The following is a 21,017-nucleotide window of genomic DNA, read 5'->3' on the forward strand; positions in this document are numbered from 1 at the left end:
GTTAAGTGTGCTCCTAGGTGGAGCTTTATAACTGTGTGGGGGATGGACTCAACAGATGAACACAGAGATCTGTGTTCTTAAATGGTAGGAACACAGAAGCCCTGTGTTCATCTGTGACAGAACGGCGGTCTGCCTTGTTTACATAGGCAGACCGCTGTTATGTCTCTATAGGGGGCGATCCCGGGTGGCCGGCAGACACCGCGTCCGCCAGACCCGCTGATTGGCTCCACCTCTAGCCAAGCGGGGCACACGCGCCCCCACTGTCTATTACACAAAATGATGTACAGGTATGTCGCTTCACGTAATAGAGCCTACCTGTCGCAGTAAAACTACGGGGGCTGGTCAGCAAGTGGTTAAAGAACTCCATCTTTCCACATACTTTACATAGTTTATTTGGGCCAAGCTGGCCCAAACAAACTGTCCCTCACTAACCTGTGAGGCCGCTGGATGAGCTATATAAAACTCTGGTTTAGTATTCCTTTCAAGTATGTATTCTTAAAGCGGAGTTCTGGCCACGGGGGTGAAATTTAGCTAAAAATACCCCTGCGGCCGCAGAGGGAGGAAGTGGAAGAAAGGGGAGTATATTTTTCTTCAATAACAAGGTAAGTAAACAAAAAAAAAAAAATCGTAACTATCCATTTGTTTTTCAGGTGACCAAGAGCAAGCGGATGGCCCAAAATGGATTATGTCGATTTTGTGGCCGGAACTCTGCTTTAACTCAAAAAAGTAAATTCTGTCGCTATCAGCCTCCTTCAAATCTCTTTTTTTTTTTTGCTGTAATCTTCCTGTTAGAGGGTCACTACAATGGTTCTCCCTGGTCCCACTATTGTAGGAATGTAGTCACCCTCTCTTGCTCACTCTGGGGATGTACTAGGGGGTATGGGATTCAGAGTATGCATAGAACAGTTCAGGTCACCACAACCAATGTGCACTGCTCATTCCAAACTAATGGAAGTAAGGAGGGAAAGGAAACTATTTTAAAAAAATAAAATTACAGGGCATTTAAAGGAGATGTACAGCCAATGGATCTCCAATGGATCAAAGGAGTGCAATTCGTTCTGCACTCCTGTGACCTGTTTTCAGCAGTGAGCGGTCTGAAGCACGCTCTCCGCTGACGTCACAGAAGTCGGTCCAGGCACCGCATCATCATGACCGGGGAGGTGGGATCTGCCAGGTGCCTGGACCGATATACGGCTCAGCCTCTCAACAAGCTGCTGAGAGGCTGAGCCGGCTGCTCCCTGCTCAGCGCACCAGTGAACGAGGAGGGGGCAGAGTAGAGTTGCTGACTGACAGTCAGCAGCTCTCTGCTCAGGGAGCTGTCAGAAGTGAGTGATCAGCGGGGTTCGATCACTCAGTTCTCAGTGCAGAGCCGCCGGGGGACAGATCAATGCTGCATCCACATAGGCAAGTATAAATTCTGGGAAAACACCCAACTCCATACTTCTCTTTTAAAGCAGAACTGACCCCTCCTTAAAGCCAAGGAAGCTTCCATCTTGGCCTCTGTTTGATCTGCAATTGTCATGGTGCTGCACATGTGATCAGTTAGGACACCAGCTATTTATTGATTTGACAGTTGGTTGAGAGCACAAACTCTTAGTGACAGTTAGTATTCCCGGCATGCCAGGATTATAACTATTTTATTAAACTGTTAAAATCGATGAGTTCCGCTGATGCATGTGTATGGATTCTTTTTGGAATATAAGGATACAATTAGGTGTCAGATTAAGTGCAGTAAACCACAACCAATAACAATTCAATCTGACCTTGCACCAACCATATTCACATTTTTTTTTCTGCCCATTAGCTTTGAATGCAGATCTGAATCGGAACTTATTCTGAAGGTTTCAGTGCAACATTTAAGTAACTTACAGTAACGATTCACAATGCAGCTTCCAATGCTCTGACTTTTGTAGGATGAAGCCTGATTGGTTTCTGTGGGTCATCGCACTATGCCCATTATCCTTATCCTTAGAATAAGAGGGGTTTTTTTTAGCTCAGTATCTCCAGCTGGTCACTGGAACCTTACAGCTCTCACTATCTGCACTCAGCCCCACAAGGGAATACACGCACGTAGTCTTGGAATAGAGGAAACAAGCTGTAATTAGCAACTTAAACTGGACTTGTCACAGAGGAAATGACTTGCACAGATTTTCTACTTATAAGCGTGCCGCCCCCGTTACCACTATGTGTGGTTTACAATTACCTGTGACAGCACACACTATGCCTGGCTTGTGATGAACAGAGTTTAAAATGACCGCTTCCATATCTCTGCAGAAAAATCAAACCTTATTGTGTGTGGTCAGAAACTGTATCAGATATCCCAATCATGCTATTCGTGTAAAATATGAAGATTTTGATTTTGCAAGTCTCAAACAGCATGTGCTTTTTTTTTTTTTCTTAAAATTCGAAAAATTTGTACAGTAAATGAAAGACTGCAGAGGCCACCTGGGCATACAGAACTTTACATGTCGCAGAAGGCACTTCAAGGTAACTCTTTGCCGGCTTTACTATTTTCCAGAGCTCAACAGTCATGAAATCCAGAATACTTGGAAGAAATCAGAGTTGAAGTATGGCTACCTGCAGGCTCTTACTGTGCAATCTAAAGCTGGTCATTGATGGATCGAATCTCCACCAGTTCAGCAGGGGCTGGCTGAGATTCTTTCCAACATTGGGCAGGCTGATTTTGGTGGTGAAGTCGTTCCACTGATCAATTTCAGTACAACCAGCCTGTTGGATTTTTTGCATGCGATTACTATAGCCATCATTGTGTTCCTCTGACAGGGAAGGCTCCCCACTGGCAGAACACAACAGCGCAATAACACTGACTGTTGATGGGGAAAGAAAACTGAATCATCTATGGCTTGCTTAAAAAGACAAGTATTGACTTGCTTTTTTATTTTTTAGAATCATACTTACCTAGTTGGATGCAGCATTGATCCCCTGTCGGCTCTGACACTGAGAACCAAGTCATCTAATTCCACCAATCGCTTGGTTCTCACAGCTCCCCAAGCAGAGAGCTGGGGACTTTCAGTCACCGTTCTCTGCTCTGCCCCCTCCTCGCTCACTGGAGCGCTGGGCTGTGAAGGGGCGGGAGCGGTCGGCTTAGGCCCTCAGTGGTTCACCGAGAGGCTGAGCCGAGTGCCGGTGTTCCGTGAAAAAACCATACCCGTGAGAAAACCATACCCTCGTCACTTCCGGTGCACCTACGGAGGGTATGGATTTCTCACGGTACTTACACTTGCCGCGATTACATTAAAACAGCTCCTCTGCAACATAAATCATCTCCGCTCCTTCCCCTCTCACTTCCCTGCTCTCGGCTAATAAATATAAAAGCGCATCACGGAGCCGAGATCTCCGTCATTTCAAATTCATACACCCGCCGCCGCTTTTATATTTACTAGCCGACATCAGGGAGGTGACAGGGATAGCAGAGGAGAGGATTGATGTTGCAGCCGAACTGTTTTTATGTAACCGCTGCAAGTATAACATTACACACAATACCGTGATTATTTCATTCCCTCCGAGCATGCGCACTCCTCAACTTCACAGCTGTTCAATGGTGTTTTCGAGGCTCTAAACATGTGCAATGTTACGGACAGGAAGTGACGAGGGTATGGAAATCTAACGAGGTATGGAATTCTAACGTTACACCGGTCCAGGCATGTGGGTGAACCCCGACTCCATGGTCGTGATCGTCTGCTAAACGAACTGCACACCTGTGATCCATAGAAGCACTCTCCGCGATACAAAATGTTGTCTGATTAGATAGGGTGGCAAGGCAGGGCAGTGACACCACAATCTCCACCTCATCCAATCAGAGAACCTCTTAAATAAAAAAATCAAGGTGTTTTGTAAATGGCTTTGTATTTGTTCAATGAATACAAGGCATTCTCTGATTGGACAAAGTGAAGATCATGATGTCACCACCCCTCCTCTCCATCTTAGTAGTAGTGATTTTTACAGCAGTTGTCACCTTTCCCAATGGCCCCTAGGTATGAAATATGCACATTAGTCCAAGATGGACAACTGTAACTATGTTAATGAAGATCATACCTGGACCTCAGCCTCCTGTATGACATCTAAAGTACCAAATCCAGTTACAATGTGCTGCGCAAGATTAAGAAATTAAGCAAAAAATGTCCTTTACCTTCCCTGACAAAGCCAAATACTTCTTTGTTTCTGCCTCATGAGCTCCCCCTCCCAGACACTGCAGCTCACAGCAACAGAAGCATTGCCGTCAATCTAGAACACAGAGGGCAGAATAAGGTTTGGCCAGGTGCTGACTGACAAGTGACAGGCCTGGAAATCAGCAGTGACAATATCTCATCCCACTGTTGTACAAGCAGGCACAAGCTACATGTGAGTGGCAACTCTACTCTGAATTGAGGAGCAGTGCAGCATTGTTGCCACACCATCAAAGCTGCAGTAGGTGGACTTTTATGGCAGGTTAAACAGGGATTTGTGGGGGTTTGGGGAGGGGGTAAGGGAAAACGGGTGCAGATGTAGTTTGAAAGTGATGCAGCGCATATTTTTAATGGAGGCCACAGTTTTACCTTAAGGAGTGAGCACAGTCATACAGATCTTGTACAGGTGGTCCCCTGGTTACAAACATTCAACTTACAAATGGAGAGAGACAACAGGAAGTGAGGAGAAATTAGCCCTAGGAAGGGAAATTCACTCCTGTAAGACTTCTCATGGGAAAAAGGTGTCTCCACTGAAGTTTTAACGCTAATCCTTGTTTCCACAACAACCCAACATTTTCAAAATCCAGTCATAGGGACAGAAATTGAGGTGAAATCTTCTGAACAGGGGTACAGACAGCAAAACAAAATTTTACAGGGGTGTTAAACCTTCCCTACGCTATCCAAAAAACGTATTCTTTTGGCTGGAGCTACACTTAAAGCGGAGTTCCACCCATTTTAATAAGTTTAGATGTACGTAATCCCCTTTAAAAATGCTTTTACCAATGTAAACTATTTTTTTTTTGCAAGGAAATATGTTTTTTTCTTCTTTATTCTTCCGCACTTCCGGGTCCGGCCGCCTATAGGCGATTACGTCACTCGGTGATTCGCAAGAGCTCCTGGGATAGAGGCATCATGTATCCCAGCATACCTTGCGAATCGCCTAGTGACGAAATCTCGCATTATTACACCGGCACCAGCTGTACTCAGGTATGTATTGCTTTGAGTCCGCACTCCGCCTCCTCTCAGTGAGCGCGGACTGAAAGCATTACATCCCGTAGAGCTCACTGAGATGAGGCGGGGCGGAGCGTGTACTCAAAGCAATACATCCCTGAGTACAGCTGGTGCTGGTGTAATAATGCGAGATTTCATCACTAGGCGATTCGAAAGGTATGCTGGGATACATAACGCCGCTATCCTAGGAGCCCTTGCGAATCTCTGAGTGACGTAATCACCTACGGATGAAGAAGAAAAAAAGGTATTTCCTTGCAAAAAAAAAAAAATGTTTACATTGGTAAAAGCATTTTTAAAAGGGGATTACGTACATCTAAACGTATTAAAATGGGTGGAACTCCGCTTTAAAAAATGTACCTGTTCTGACTTACAAACAAATTCGACTTATTACAAAACTTCGACTTAAGAATAAACCTACAGACCCTTTCTTGTTTGTAACCCGGGGACCGCCTGTAATAATAACCATATAGAGCTTGTAGTAGAGCTCTTGTGTACACTTTGCTAAGCAGTAAGCAAAGCCTATGCTATTCATGAAGCAGGCTTGCCAGAAATGGCATGGTAAAGTTATAATATATGGTATTTTTAGAAAGATTTCAGAAATATCCATGATGGTCTGTGGTCTGAAAGAAAACTAATTTACTAACCAAGAGGCAAAACTGGAAATCTAACCATTCATTTAAGGTTATACAGAACCAGACAGCACTGTGCATAGAAGTCTATGGGAGATAACCAACATCTAAACAGATAGTGACAAGTCAGCAAGGCCTAAGTATAGGATTATCAGATTAGTACATTGGAGGGGAGGGATTGTAATTCACTCCAATAACCTCCACTAATGGAATCATTGCTTCAAATGGTAACAAAGTAAAGCCAAAACATTCTTCCTAAATTTTGGGTGGAGTGTGGAAGGGTTAGACCAGGGATCCTCAAACTACGGCCCTCCAGCTTTTGCGAAACTACACATCTCATGAGGCATTGTAAAACTCTGACATTCACAGACATGACTAGGCATGATGGGAATTGTAGTTCTTGAACAACTGGAGGGCCATTGTTTGAAGACCCCTGGGTTAGACCCAATGTTGGGGTTCTATTGCGATCATTGCCAATTTGCTAGGACTAAAAGTGAGGAAAAATTTTAAAAAATCTGAGTTGTCAGCGAAACAGCATTAGAGCCTAAATCTGTTCTGACATCTGTCAAACAGGATAGCGCAACAATTTGAAGAGATCTCCCCTCACTTTCTTTTGTGTCTCTGGGACAGGAAGAGGAGATTTCCCCAATGAGGAAAAAAATAAAAAACACCAATGGATGAAACCTTTCCTTACACCATTCAAAACTGTCAATATATTTTAATAATAATTAGGCTCCATATACACTTTAATGTTCTAATGAATATTTCACCTCTGTCATTAAAAGGATAAGTTCACTTTAAATAAACGCACAGTTTTTACAGGTAAAAATGCATTTATTACATTTTTTTTTTTTTCTTAGGAGCCTGCAGATCATCACACTCACGATTAGCAGATAACATGTGCAATGTCAGGCTCCTGCACACTCAGTACAGCTGTCTGCCAGTACCTCTCATATGGGCAGACAGATGATGAAGCACAGGAAGATAATAAACTATGGGGCGCTCATCAGTGCCCTTGCAGTTCATTGTGGCGTGGCCGATGGGACTCATTCAAAGATCTGTAAAAATAAATGATGCAGCTGTGTGGACAGAACCCACCCACAGCCACGCTGGTTTTTAAGAAGGGGTGGCACCTTCACAGAGGCAGAGGCTAGGGCTTTCCCCAGCCAACCCCAATGTCCCCCTCCCCCCATTCATAATGGTACTACCATTGCTGCCACTACAGTTATGGCTTCCATTAACCCAGCGCATCAAAACTGATAGAAGCAGATCTGCAAACTGTAAAAAAAATGTGTTTATGTAATTACAGGTCAGCACAGCTCTGCCTAGCCAGCCACTCTAACTGCTTGCATTTGAATGACAACACTCAAACAATTTCCCAACCATGGCTTGAGTCAAAAGTGGGCGTTAGGCTGGCCAAATTCTATACAATCTGACTGTAAAATCAACTATGTAGTGCAATAGCTTGCCTGATTGGTACAAATTAAATGGATTGTTTGGATGTGTCCCTATTTTGGACTGTCTCATTGGTAAAGCCCCATACACACGGGCTGAATACCCGCAGACATCAGCCGGTTCAATAAAATCTGGCCGACATTTGGCCCGTGTGTATGCCATCCGGTCCGACAGAAGCCATTTGGCCGGCTTCTGTCAGGCGAGCAGTTTGGAAAACCAGCAGATGACTGACTCCCGATCAGCGATTGGCTGAGAGCTGAGTCGCCCCCTGTCAGAACACAACAGCTCAGAGTGGGGAGATTGCTGTACTAACGTTGGATCACTAGTATAGCGGCTCAGACCGGAGTTTTTCGTTCAACCCAGTGGGAAAAAACGGATAGTGTTTAACAGGCTTAAAGTGGTAGTAAAAAAAACAAGGTGTGTGAATTGGGTGGAAATAAAGATATAAGTCCAACCCAACTTCACCAAAAAGAGGTGATCCATAATAGGTACCAATGATACACAATGATAACTGAGGTGCTGTGAAAATATGAAAAATATTTATTGGGCACTTATGCCTGGTGAAGGAACTGAACACATCAGCTCTGATGAAACCGACGCAAGGTCGGTGAACTGCATCATCTGGACCAACCTCCCTGGTGTGTCTTAGACTCCTGTATCACCGGCTCCACCACGGCTCCCCCTGCACTATGCTCGCCATACCGGACATGACGTTGGGCCGGCACTGACGGACCCATAGGTCACTACCTGGAAGGAGGCTAGAGCCAGCACGGAAGGGAAAACGCCGACGGAGGACTGCACGAGCCGGCGGGGTCACTCTACTAGACACGGAGGTATGAACATTTGCTCCACTTGGACCGCACACATCACTGTGCATGGTTCTTTCACTGCTTAGCACAGAGGACTTTACCATTTGGCATCCTGCACACACTTGGGTCTGTTGTTTGATAACCCTGCGGACAGCTCATGCCCCCAGCATCAGACCTAACGGCTCTCATTGGAGGGGACCACACTATTTTGGGCTGTTTTGCCTTTCAGTGATATCATTACCTACTGTGCCCAAATTTCTACTTTGGAGGAATCTTTCTCCCACTATGGAACAATAGCACAGTTTATGACTGGATAACCAACTATCACTCAATTAAGACCCCGGATCTGCTCCAGAGGATCTAATTCAATTTTTCTTTTTGATTGTTGGTCCTGCCACAGTGTATCTGTTCAACACTTTTTGTTATACAGGATTATCTTCCGCTGTGCTAAGGACTTTTACATGACCGGAGAATCTTATACCCTCCAGTTTGCATGGTAACCCCACCTCATGCTTTGAACCGCACCACTATTTCTATGTTCTTGGTTCCAGACTGATGCATATTAACTTCTTGTGTTTTTAATTGATTTTATATGATGTCTTGTTTTCATATATGTGTTCAGTTCCTTCACCAGGCATAAGTGCCCAATAAATATTTTTCATATTTTCACAGCACCTCAGTTATCATTGTGTATCATTGGTACCTTTATTTGATCACCTCTTTTTGGTGAAGTTGGGTTGGACTTATAACTTTATTTCCACCCAATTCACACACCTTGTTTTTTTGTGCCATGTTCATTGGGATCAATATGTACCTATCGAGATACCCTTGAGTGTGACATTTCTGTCTTAACAGAGGCCAATTTAGGAACTAACCCCTTCACATTTTTTTTTAAAGTGGTAGTAAAGCCCACTTTGTGATTTTTACCTACAGGTAAGCCTATAATAAGGCTTACCTATAGGTAAAATAAATAATCTCCTAAATGTGCACCGTTATAGAGATATTTCCCCTGGATGCAGCCGGTGACGTCACCGGCGCGTGCGGTCTGAAGGTTCGCCATACCTTGCCGGAACTTCAGAGCTTTGAGCCAGGACCGAGGGCTCCCGCGTACATCCACAGGAGTGACGTTGTGGCGGCTCCGGCCAATCACACAGCCGAAGCGCGCAAACCCAGGGGAAAGACCCTTCTTTACCAGCCATTTTACAACTGCTTTAAGTCTAATGGGCCATACACACTATATAATTGTCTTTAGATTTACCAAAACCATATAATGAGGACAAATCTAAACACTTTCAATTTGTATCCAATCAGGCCGGCCCTTGCACTACATAGTTGAAGGTAAATCTAAAGGAAATCTAACCACAAAAGTTGTATAGTGTGTATCCAGCTTAAGTCAGGCCATAGATGGTGCAAATTTCTTTCCTGCAACGACGGTAAGCCGTCCTCACCCAGCAAAGACAGTAATTAGTGCTAATGGATATAGCAACGGCTAGCAATAATTGCAAGTAAATCTGGCAGGCTGGTTTGACCCAAATTGATTGATCAGCTTGGTACAGTCAGCCTGTCCATACATGGTTTGAATCTCGGCCAGTTCAGCAGGAACCAGCAGAGATTCGAACGGTCTATGGCCACCCTAAAAGTGATTTTAGAGCGATAGTAGAATTATATTATGTATAGCGTATGGCCAGCCATAAGGCAATGTAAAGCTGACCAGACAAAAAACTTACAGGTTACGAATTATGGCAGGCAAGAGTTAGAAAAAAAAAAAAAACACTGAACGTGTTTGCTGATTTCAGAATCAGTGAAAAATCTGTCTGCTGTTCTAAAAGTCCCACAGATGTACACATTGTACGAACACAGGAAGCAGAAATATAGAAAACTATTTCATTTTGTTCTCTGCCAATATGGACACTTTCCACCCTGAAATGTCAGGACTCGGAGCAGGAAAAGGTATGAATCATGTTATTTATCTTATGCCAAATGATCGGTGGCAGACTATGAGATTCGGAGCTCTGCCAGGAGAGCCGACTGATTATTTCAGCACGCAGACTTTACAGACCAAAAGAAAATGATTTACCTTTCATGTTTACTGACCTTGAACAACCACTGCCTGCATGCTAACTAGCCATCCAAGACTGAAGGGGATATTAAGCCCTCACTTTTAAAAAGCAATTTCAGCTGTTGATTTAAACATTTACTTATTATGCCTCTTATTTTCACCTGGTGATCGAGCCAGTAAGGCCACGTTCACATAGGGGCGACGCTACTTCGCACCGCGACCTCCGAGGTCGCGGTGCGAGCAGCACGCCGCGACCTCGGAGCGGCCGCCACGGACTTCATAACATTGAAGTCTATGGCGGTCGCCCCAAAGAAGCTCCGGACCCTTTTTCTAGGTCGGAGCAACTTGTGTCGCTCCTATTAGAACGGGTCCGCAGCTTCCCTATGTGTGAACCGGGACTTAGTCAATTCTTTTTTGAGGTTTGGTACACACTAGAGCTGCACGATTCTGGCCAAAATGAGAATCACAATTTTTTTGCTTGGAATAAAGATCACGATTCTCTTACGATTCTCTGTGTAACATCTTTTACATTATAAAAAAAATTGGGATAACTTTACGGTTTTGTTTTATTTTTTTTATTCATTAAAGTGTATTAATTGCGTTTGAAAGACTGCTGCGCAAATACAGTGTGACATAAAAATTTACAACAATCACCATTTTATTCTGCAGGGTCTCTGCTAAAAAAAAAAAAAAATAAATGTTTGGGGGTTCTAACTACTTTTCTAGGAAAAATAAACTGATTTAACTTGCAAGCAACAAGTGTAGGAGGAAAAAGGTTTAGTCTTTAAGAGGTTAAACTTCCTTCCTCCAGCAGAAGGAAAGAAAAGATACAATGTAATCATTTGTGTTTACAGTTCAGTGGGAGACTAATGCTGATAGGCTTTTCTTTTTTTTTTTTTTTTTTGACAGCTGCTCCCTCAGAGCTATGTAAAGAATCGAGCAAGTGTCATGTTAAGATCGTCAGGGGGAGTGAATCGCGATCTCGATTCTGTTACGATTAATCGTGCAGCTCTAGTACACACATTTGCAAATTGGATGCGGCTTTCCCTGCATCCAATTCGCATGACAGGAAAGTGTAAGCGGCATTTATTAGAGCCAGTTCACACAGCTCCGGAGCAGCCACGTTCAGCATTTGTAATGGCTCCTGTGCGTCTTTCCAATTCAGGTGCGAATTCAGGCAAATTTTCAGATCTGATTCGCACCTGCAAATCGGTGAACAGGGACGCACTGCGGCCGCAGCTAGTGTGAACCCAGCCTAATGAAACAAGCTGACCTGATGTAGCAATTCGAGGGATGAGAAAAAAACAACCACCACAGACAGGAGTGCCTGCAATGATCAGCTTTCATTTATGAAAAATGTTTATCCCAAAAGAAAAAAAGAAACTGTTGCTGTAACTGATTATAAAGTGTTAGCTGGAGTTGGCCTTCATTTTGTAAGTGTAACCCAATCTTCTAGTAAATTTAACACTCCTACCCCCCAGACTGACAATGCTGCTGTCCAAAAGGTGCCCCCTGTGTTCCTCCATTCAGAGTGGGTGCACTTTTATACAGGTGGTGTGTTACTGGCAAGATCAGCAAGTGAAAACAGAGATAAAAAAATTGAGGGAAAAAGCCCAAAAAAGAAAATGAATGCAGTCATCACATCTAATGATTAATAAGCTGCAATGTATTGGGTTTAATACGGCTTTAAGATGTAAACGAGGACGTAATGAGGTAAGTGGACTGTCTACTCTTAGGCCCCTTTCACACAGGCGGACCTTACAGATCCGCCTGTCCGTTTTTTTGGCGGATCTGAACGGTCCCCCCCATGCATTCCTATGGGGCATCGGATGTCAGCGGAGACATATCCGCTGACATCCGACCCGATCCGATCCATCAAATCTGGACGGATGGAAACCCTATTTTCCATCCGTCCAGCGGATCGGATGGCATCGGATGAGAACGGACCGTTCCCATCCGATTTCCCCCATAGAGATGCATGGGGAACTGACAGCTGTGTCTCCGCACACAGCACGGAGACACAGCTGTCCTCCTGCTGCTCAGCGGGGGATCGGCGGCTCGATCCCCCGCTGAGAAAAACGGACTCCGTCCAACGGACGGAGTGTGTGAAAGGAGCCTTAGGGCTCTTTCACACAGTTCGTCCGTCGGACTGACTCGTTTTTTTCAGCGGGGGATCGATCCGCCGATCCCCCGCTGAGCAGAAGGATGACATCTGTTCTCTGTGCTGTGTGCGGAGACACAGCTGTCAGGTCCCCATGCATCTCTATGGGGGAATCGGATGGGAAAGGACCGTCTGTCCGTTCTCATCCGATCCCATCCGCTGGAAGGATGGTAAATAGGGTTTTCATCCGTACAGATTTGACGGATCGGATTGGATGTCAGCGGACATGTCTCCGATGACATCCGATGCCCCATATGCATGGGGTGACTCTTCTGATCTGCAAAAAAAAAAAAACGGACAGGCGGATCTGAACGATCCACCTGTGTGAAAGGGGCCTTAGGAATTCAGCTTCAAAAAAGACTGATTGCAATGAAAGAAATTAACAATGAAACATAGCTGCCCTCTTGTACAGACTACAAACCAAAATTACCAATGAGATTTAAAAAAAATTAGCACGACATGAAAATTTACATTAAAGCAAATCTGTAATGTGCCTATTCAGGGAAAAGGAACAGGTTTTCTGATTGGCAGGCACCCAACAGAGCTCCCCCCATCAAGAAGAAAATAGAAATAAAAGCAGGATTCCCTGAGTATGGGGGGGGGGGGGGGGGGGGATGGAGACGACAGGTTACTCTTTCTCCACTTCACCCACAATGCAGCACTGGTTGACTGGTCAATGAAAAGGCCACAGCCACATGGGGGCTGCTTTTCAGTACTGTGCAAACTCTGATCCTAAGGCTCAATTCACACTTGTATGATTCCAAAGTCATGCAACTTTGGATGGGTGAAACTTTTATTTGACTCCCATATTCGGACCCACTGTTGCATGTAAAACATTAAAAGTAAGACTTTCATGCAACTTTTTCAGGGTCAACATTGAAAAGCGCATGAACTACTTTGAAGTTGCTACGACTTGTTACACACATATGAATGGTTATCTTTGGAAAACATGGAGTAAGGTTTGTCATGTGACTTTGATGACCAAAGTCATATGACAAGTCTCACAAGTCTGAATAGGGTGTAATTTTTGTTGGTGGGGCTCTGATGAGCAAATAAGGAAGCAGGAGAGAAAGTAATAGAGATAGATCAGTACTTCCAAGCCTCACCACATTCACGTGATGATCTTTCAACATGCTGACCACATGCCAACACTGATTAATTACCCTAAGTGAGTCACCCAATAAATAGTGTAAAAAAAATCCTCCTTACCCATTTCTGGAGAGAAATTGCCATTGGTATCTGGTAGGTCTCCTACATGATTTCCCATCTGCTCTGCAACACGACCCTTATAGGAACCATCGGGCTGTCCAGCTGATCCCCGAGAGAAGCGGGGGTAAATTTTCTTGGGGTACGGGTTGTATGGCTCTAGCCCCTTGATGGGCACATGTCTGATGCCCTGGTTCTCCTCGCTAAAGTTAAAATAAATAAAGAGCAGAAGTGTCCAGGTCACAGAGGTGAAGAGGCACCCATAGCAGAAACAGCGGAGCGCGGCGCTGCCCATTGTAACCCTAGCATTGTCGAAGGTCCATTCTCAATTCCCTGCAAAGAGAGCAAAGGTGTTAGGGGGATTGGGAGGGGGGGGGGGCAAATGTTTAAAAAAAAAAACTGGATAATAACACATCCAAATTCAACATTCCTAAGTTAGCATCCAGCAAATATGTAACAGGATCAAATAATATATTAACTAGTTATACAGAGATTAACTCATTAGACGAGGTCATAGAAGAACTGCACTTTCCTACCATACAAGGTCTTGTGTATACGGACCTGCACTTGTTTCAGGAGGCTTTTACAGAACATTGCCAAAACTTCCAGTTTCGTGAAATACAATTCAGCTCCATTTTGGGGAGGTTAAACACAGATCCTAATGAGGGTGCCAAGGGCGGGCTCATGTACATGTGTGTCTGTCATTTCTGCTCTTCTGAAAAGCAATCAGAGATGGATCATTTTTCAAAGGTATTTGAGAGGCGTCTCAGAAGCACCACCTGTGTAGACCATTAAAAGCCTGCTGCACCACTCTGCTTTACACACAGTTGCAACGTTGGCCCCATTCACTCCTCAAATGCCTTGCTAGATCTTTTTACAATGGAAGTGTTCACCTATACCACTCCATTTCTGTCCAGAACATCATAGGCATTCTTACAGGGCACTTCAATAGAAGTGAATGGAGGTGGATGCAAAGCGTCAATGCCTGACAAACTCTGCCTCACTACAACATAGGGCAATAGGGATCGCTCGTTCACACTGAACACAGCTTTGCAATCAAGCAACTTCATTTGAAAGACATCTGTGCGGCTTCAGGCCCGTGCACACGTAGCGATTGTCGGCCGTAAATATTCGGCCACCGTCCGATTGTCGGCTTGTTAGTACGATTACATTAAAAAGAGACAACTGCGCTAATCCTAATAAACAATGTGTAAGCAGCAACTTCAAGTGTGACTAGCACCCCAAAGATTAAATAATAATAAAAAAGTTGCGCTAAGGATGTACGATGCTTCCGACAACCGATGTGACTTTTCGGCCGAACAGAATCTGATGTGCATGCTTTAAAATTTTTGTTGGTCAACACCAGAACGGCCGATTGTTCCTCAGTCAGTACAGAATTCGGCCGACAAACAGCAGATGAGCAAGGCTGGGCATGCTCAGAGAAGAAAAAACACACGGAAAGTTAACCATCACATGACATCACTTCTGCAGTCGGTTGTTGTTGGCCGACAAAATTTGTGTGCAGTCTTTAGCACTTTTTGACCTACACGACAGCACCGGACAAAAGACGGCCAATCGTTCGGCTGACAATCGGTGCGTGTGTACGGGCCTTTCATGCACAAATGTCTATTGAAGTTGCACCCGAAATTGGCAAAAGTAGTGCAGGAACTACTTCTGCAAATCGGTGCGGCGCCGCAAAGTCAGTGTCGCAGTAACAGCGCCATTGGCGGCAATAGCACCTTTCCAATCGTTGCAACGCTGACTGCAAAAGTAGAGCTGTCAAATCGCTTCAGTGTGAACGAGGGCTCAGAGAGCACGGCTAGTGTGAATGAGCCCTAATGATGCCACAGGGACACCTATGTCCGCTCCCCCTTTTATTGTGAGTGGCATTGATAGGCAGTAGTGAAGCAGTAAAAAAAAGCGACCCAACCCCCTATGAGGTATAAAGGCTTCAGGAAATTTTGCCGAAAGCTCAGAAAATACTCAGTAAAAGCTGGCTGCGCACACTGCTCTTATACAGGTAAAGCCTGTGTACACTAGAGTGGCCAAAAAGCAGTTAGCAGCTTGACACTGCGGCTGACTTTACACTGTTGCGATACGTTAACATGCACATTATGCCGTGGGCTAAAATACGTTGCATTAAGGCAGCTCATTTATTTTAACATGCTACCTAAAGCATAAAAACAGGTACATGCACCATTTATTCTAATGCAGGGCTTACCCAATACATGGTAGTGAGATACCACAAGCTGTCTCCATCAAAATTGGAACCGAAGCACACCAATGCATGTTTTCTGTGTGCACAGATCTAGGTTGACCTGTGATCAAATTGTACAGGGTATGGCCATTACATAGCCCTGTGCAGGTCCATCTAACCTTGATGGGATACCAATGCAATGCATTGTATAGCTGTGTCCTGATATTACATACAGTGCATTCGGAAAGTATTCACAGCGTTACACTTTTTCCACATTTTGTTACATTACAGCCTTATTTGAAAATAGAATAAATTCTAAAATTTTCCTCAAAATTCTACAAACAATACCCCATAATGACACCGTGAAAAAAGTTTGTTTGAAATATTTTCAAAATGTATTAAAAAAAAAAAAAAATGAAGAAGAAAATCCCATGTACATAAGTTTTACAGCCTTTGTTCAATACTTTGTTGAAGCACCTTTGGCACCAATTACAGCCTCAAGTATTTTTGAGTATGGTGCTACAAGCTTGGCACACCTATTTTCAGACAATGTTTCCCATTCCTCTTTTCAGGAACTCTTAGGGTCCTTTCACACGGCCGCTCCGTATGTCTGTATTTCATCCTATTTTTTTGCAGATGATTTACGGACATAATGAATGTCTATGGGATTGCGGATGTCAGCGGATGACCATCCGCTGACATCCGATTTTCTTCCTTTCAGTTCTGTTCCGTTTTTTGGAACGGAACAGAACCCTATTTTTCCTCCGTGTAAAAAATGGAAAGGAAGCAAAATCGGATGTCAGCGGTGTTATCTGCTGACATCCGCAATGCCCATAGACTTACATTATGTCCGTATATCATCCGCAAACGGATGGGATGATATGCGGACATACGGAGCGGATGACACAAGTGTCATCCGCTCCGTGAAAAAAAAAAAAAAAAAAAAAAAAAAAAAAAAGAGTCCAGCAGCGGAGCAAAAAACCGGAGCGGCCGTGTGAAAGAGGCCTAAAGCCCCGTACACACGTAGCGATTGTCGGCCGTAAATATTCGGCCGCCGAACGATCGGCCGATTGTCGACTTGTTAGTATGATGCTTCCGACAACCGACAGCGACTTTTCGGCCGAACAGAATCTGTTGTGCAGGCATTCAAATTTTTGTTGGCCGACACCAGAACGGCCGATTATTCGCCAGTCAGTACAGAATTTGGCCGACATACAGCCGATTAGCAAGACTGGGCATGCTCAGAGAAGAAAAAACACACGGAAAGTTAACCATCACACGACATCACTTCTGCAGTCAGTTGTTGTTGGCAGACAAAATTCGTGTGCAGTCTTTAGCACTTTTCAACCTACACGACAGCACTGGACAAAAGACGGCCGATCGTTCGGCCGACAATCGGTACTTCAAGCTTCATCAAGTTGGATGAGGAACGTCAGTGCATCAGATCTCTCCAGAGATGTTCAATTGGGTTCAAGTCTGGGCCACTCAAAAAAAACATTAACAACGTTATCCCGTAGACACTCCTTTGTTATCTTGGCTGTGTGCTTAGGGTCATTGTCCTGTTGGAAGATGAACCTTCACCCCAGTCTGAGGTCCAGAGCGCAATGGGGAAAGGTTTTCATCAAGTATGTCTCTGTACATTGCTGCATTGATCTTTCCTCGATCCTGACAAATCTTCCAGTTCCAGCTGCTGAAAAACATTCCCACAGCATGATGCTGCCACCACCATGCTTCACTGTAGGGATGGTATTGGCCATGCGCTAAGCGGTGCCTGGTTTCTTCCAGACATGACGCTTGCCATTCAGGCCAAAGAGCTCAATCGTTGTTTCATCAGACCAGAGAATTTAGTTTCTTAATGGTCTGAGAGTCCTTCAGGTGCCTTTTGGCAAACTCCAGTCAGGCTGGCATGTGCCTTTTACTGAGGAATGGCTTCCATCTGGCCACTCTACCATACAGGCCTGATTGGTGGATTGCTGCAGAGATGGTTGTACTTCTGGAAGGTTCTCCTCTCTCCACAGGGAATGCTGGAGCTCTGTCAGAGTGACCATCCGGTTGTTGGTCACCTCCCTAAGGCCCTTCTCCCCCGATTGCTCAGTTTGGCCGGTTGGCCCGCTCTAGGAAGAGTCCTGGTGGTTTCCAAACTTCTTCCATTTATGGATGATGGAGGCCACTGTGCTCATTGGGAACTTCAATGCTGCAGACATTTTCCTGTACTCTTCCCCAGATTTGTGCCTCCATACAATCCTGTCTTGGGGGATCTACAGACAATTCCTTGGACTTCATAGCTTGGTTTGTGCTCTGATATGTTAACTGTAGGACCTTATATAGACAGGCGTGTGCCTTTTCAAATCTTATTCAATCAACTGAATTTACCACAGGTGGACTCCAATCAAGTTGTAGAAACATCTCAAGGGTGATCAGTGGAAACAGGATGCACCTGAGCTCAATTTTGAGTGTCATGTCAAAGTCTGTGAATACTTATGTACAAGAGATGTTTTTTTTTTTTTTTTTAAATTGTAAAAGATTTCAAACAAACGTTTTTACATTGTCATTATGGGGTATTGTTTGTAGAATTTTGAGGGAAATAATAAATTTAATCCATTTTGGAATATGGCTGTAACATAAAATGTGGAAAAAGTGAAGTGCTGTGAATACTTTCCAGATTCACTGTAGTTTTGATAAGTCTTAGGCATCATTCATATGGGGTGATTAGCTCAGTGCCCGCTACAGGTCTATCTTTTACCATCATAGGGGTGCACAGGTGCTGCATGTATCCCTATGCGGGCATCCCATTTTAGCCCTATGGGACACACAGCCAAACAGACACAGCCTCTGTGTCTCTATGGAGTGCAGATCCCTGGATGTACACAGGGTCCAGTGATCAATGTATGCAGTCAGTGGTTTCCAGTGATCAATGTGTACAGTCGGTGATGTCCAGTGATCAGTGTACAGTCAGCAGTGTCCTGCGATCAGTGTGTACAGTCAGTGATCAGTGTGTACAGTCAGTGGTGTCCTGTGATCAGTGTGTACAGTCAGTGGTGTCCAGTGATCAGTGTGTACAGTCAGCAGTGTCCTGTGATCAGTGTGTACAGTCAGTGATCAGTGTGTACAGTCTGCTGTGTCCTGTGATCAGTGTGTACAGTCAGTGGTGTCCTGTGATCAGTGTGTACAGTCAGTGGTGTCCTGTGATCAGTGTGTACAGTCAGCAGTGATCAGTGTGTACAGTCAGTGGTGTCCAGTGTGTACAGTCAGTGATCAGTGTGTACAGTCAGCTGTGTCCTGTGATCAGTGTGTGCAGCCAGCGGTGATCAGTGTGTACAGTCAGTAGTGTACTGTGATCAGTATGTGCAGTCAGTGATCAGTGTGTACAGTCAGCAGTATCCTGTGATCAGTGTGCACAGTCGGCAGTATCCTGTGATCAGTGTGTACAGTCAGCGGTGTACTGTGATCAGTGTGCACAGCCAGCAGTGATCAGTGTGTACAGTCAGTGATCAGTGTGTAGTCAGTGGTGTACTGTGATCAGTGTGTACAGTCAGCAGTGTCTTGTGATCAGTGTGTACAGCCAGCAGTGATCAGTGTGTACAGTCAGCGGTGTACTGTGATCAGTGTGTACAGTCAGTGATCAGTGTGTACAGTCAGCGGTGTACTGTGATCAGTGTGTACAGTCAGTGATCAGTGTGTACAGTCAGCAGTGTCCTGTGATCAGTGTGTACAGTCAGTGATCAGTGTGTACAGTCAGCGGTGTACTGTGATCAGTGTGTACAGTCAGTATTCAGTGTGCACAGTCAGTGATCAGTGTGTACAGTCAGCAGTATCCTGTGATCAGTGTGTACAGTCAGTACAGTCAGCTGTGTCCTGTGATCAGTGTGTACAGCCAGCGGTGATCAGTGTGTACAGTCAGCAGTGTACTGTGATCAGTGTGTACAGTCAGTGATCAGTGTGTACAGTCAGCAGTATCCTGTGATCAGTGTGCACAGTCAGTGATCAGTGTGTACAGTCAGCGGTGTACTGTGATCAGTGTGCACAGTCAGTGATCAGTGTGTACAGTCAGCAGTATCCTGTGATCAGTGTGTACAGTCAGTGATCAGTGTGTACAGTCAGCAGTATCCTGTGATCAGTGTGTACAGTCAGTGATCAGTGTGTACAGTCAGCAGTATCCTGTGATCAGTGTGTACAGTCAGTGATCAGTGTGTACAGTCAGTGGTGTACTGTGATCAGTGTGTACAGTCAGCAGTGTCTTGTGATCAGTGTGTACAGCCAGCAGTGATCAGTGTGTACAGTCAGCGGTGTACTGTGATCAGTGTGTACAGTCAGCAGTGATCAGTGTGTACAGTCAGCGGTGTACTGTGATCAGTGTGTACAGTCAGTGATCAGTGTGTACAGTCAGCAGTGTCCTGTGATCAGTGTGTACAGTCAGTGATCAGTGTGTACAGTCAGCGGTGTACTGTGATCAGTGTGTACAGTCAGTATTCAGTGTGCACAGTCAGTGATCAGTGTGTACAGTCAGCAGTATCCTGTGATCAGTGTGTACAGTCAGTACAGTCAGCTGTGTCCTGTGATCAGTGTGTACAGCCAGCGGTGATCAGTGTGTACAGTCAGCAGTGTACTGTGATCAGTGTGTACAGTCAGTGATCAGTGTGTACAGTCAGCGGTGTACTGTGATCAGTGTGTACAGTCAGTGATCAATGTGTACAGTCAGTGATCAGTGTGTACAGCCAGCGGTGATCAGTGTGTACAGTCAGTGATCAGTGTGTAGTCAGCAGTGTCCTGTGATCAGTGTTTACAGTCAGTCAAATTGCCCTCTTATGTGGCACACAGCTGTCTCTGAGCACTGAGTGTGCTGCCCCCTCCTGTCACACGCCATGTTAACACCCGTCTGTCACCACCTGGACACACCCCCTGAGCCCCCCGATTCCGCACCTTGCATCCCCCATACAGCACAGCAGTGACCCTACAACGTACCACTTACCTGGGCCCCTTCCAGAGTGCTCTGAAAGAACACTGGTCGTAGTCTCCGCCCTCTAAACAACGTGACACCCGGCTCCTCCTTGCACCGTGACGTCGTCTCCCACATCCCTACCCCTGATCAGCCCCTGAGTGGGGCGTGTCCTGTGTGCGGTACAAACGTTCGTAGACTGTAGAGACACAAGTCTTTCCGGTTTATGTCTCCAATCGGAAGACATCTTGGGTGTGATGCTTTCACACATATCTATGGATCCCGAGCTTCATCATAATGGTTCTTACCTGCCAAGATTGCACACATTAAGTATGTGTTTAAAAGACACGAATTTGATAGAAGGATTGTA

At 44.9% G+C, this 21,017-nt stretch overlaps 1 protein-coding gene across 1 annotated transcript in view; it reads right to left on the bottom strand.

Moving 5' to 3' along the window:
• GALNT11 (polypeptide N-acetylgalactosaminyltransferase 11) overlaps window positions 1-20,796 on the bottom strand; it is an 81,782-nt gene extending 60,986 nt beyond the window's left edge. Inside the window, exons 1-2 of the mRNA XM_082257522.1 lie at window positions 20,681-20,796; window positions 13,518-13,847 (exon numbers count right to left, since the gene is read on the bottom strand). Coding sequence (XP_082113648.1) covers window positions 13,518-13,809 — 292 coding nt within the window. The 5' untranslated portion in view covers window positions 13,810-13,847; window positions 20,681-20,796. The remainder of the gene's footprint in view (window positions 1-13,517; window positions 13,848-20,680) is intronic.
• Between the last annotated feature and the right edge of the window lie 221 nt (window positions 20,797-21,017).

The sequence above is a fragment of the Pelophylax lessonae genome, assembly GCF_965119305.1.
Source record: "Pelophylax lessonae genome assembly, chromosome: 5".
Lineage (NCBI taxonomy): Eukaryota > Metazoa > Chordata > Amphibia > Anura > Ranidae > Pelophylax > Pelophylax lessonae.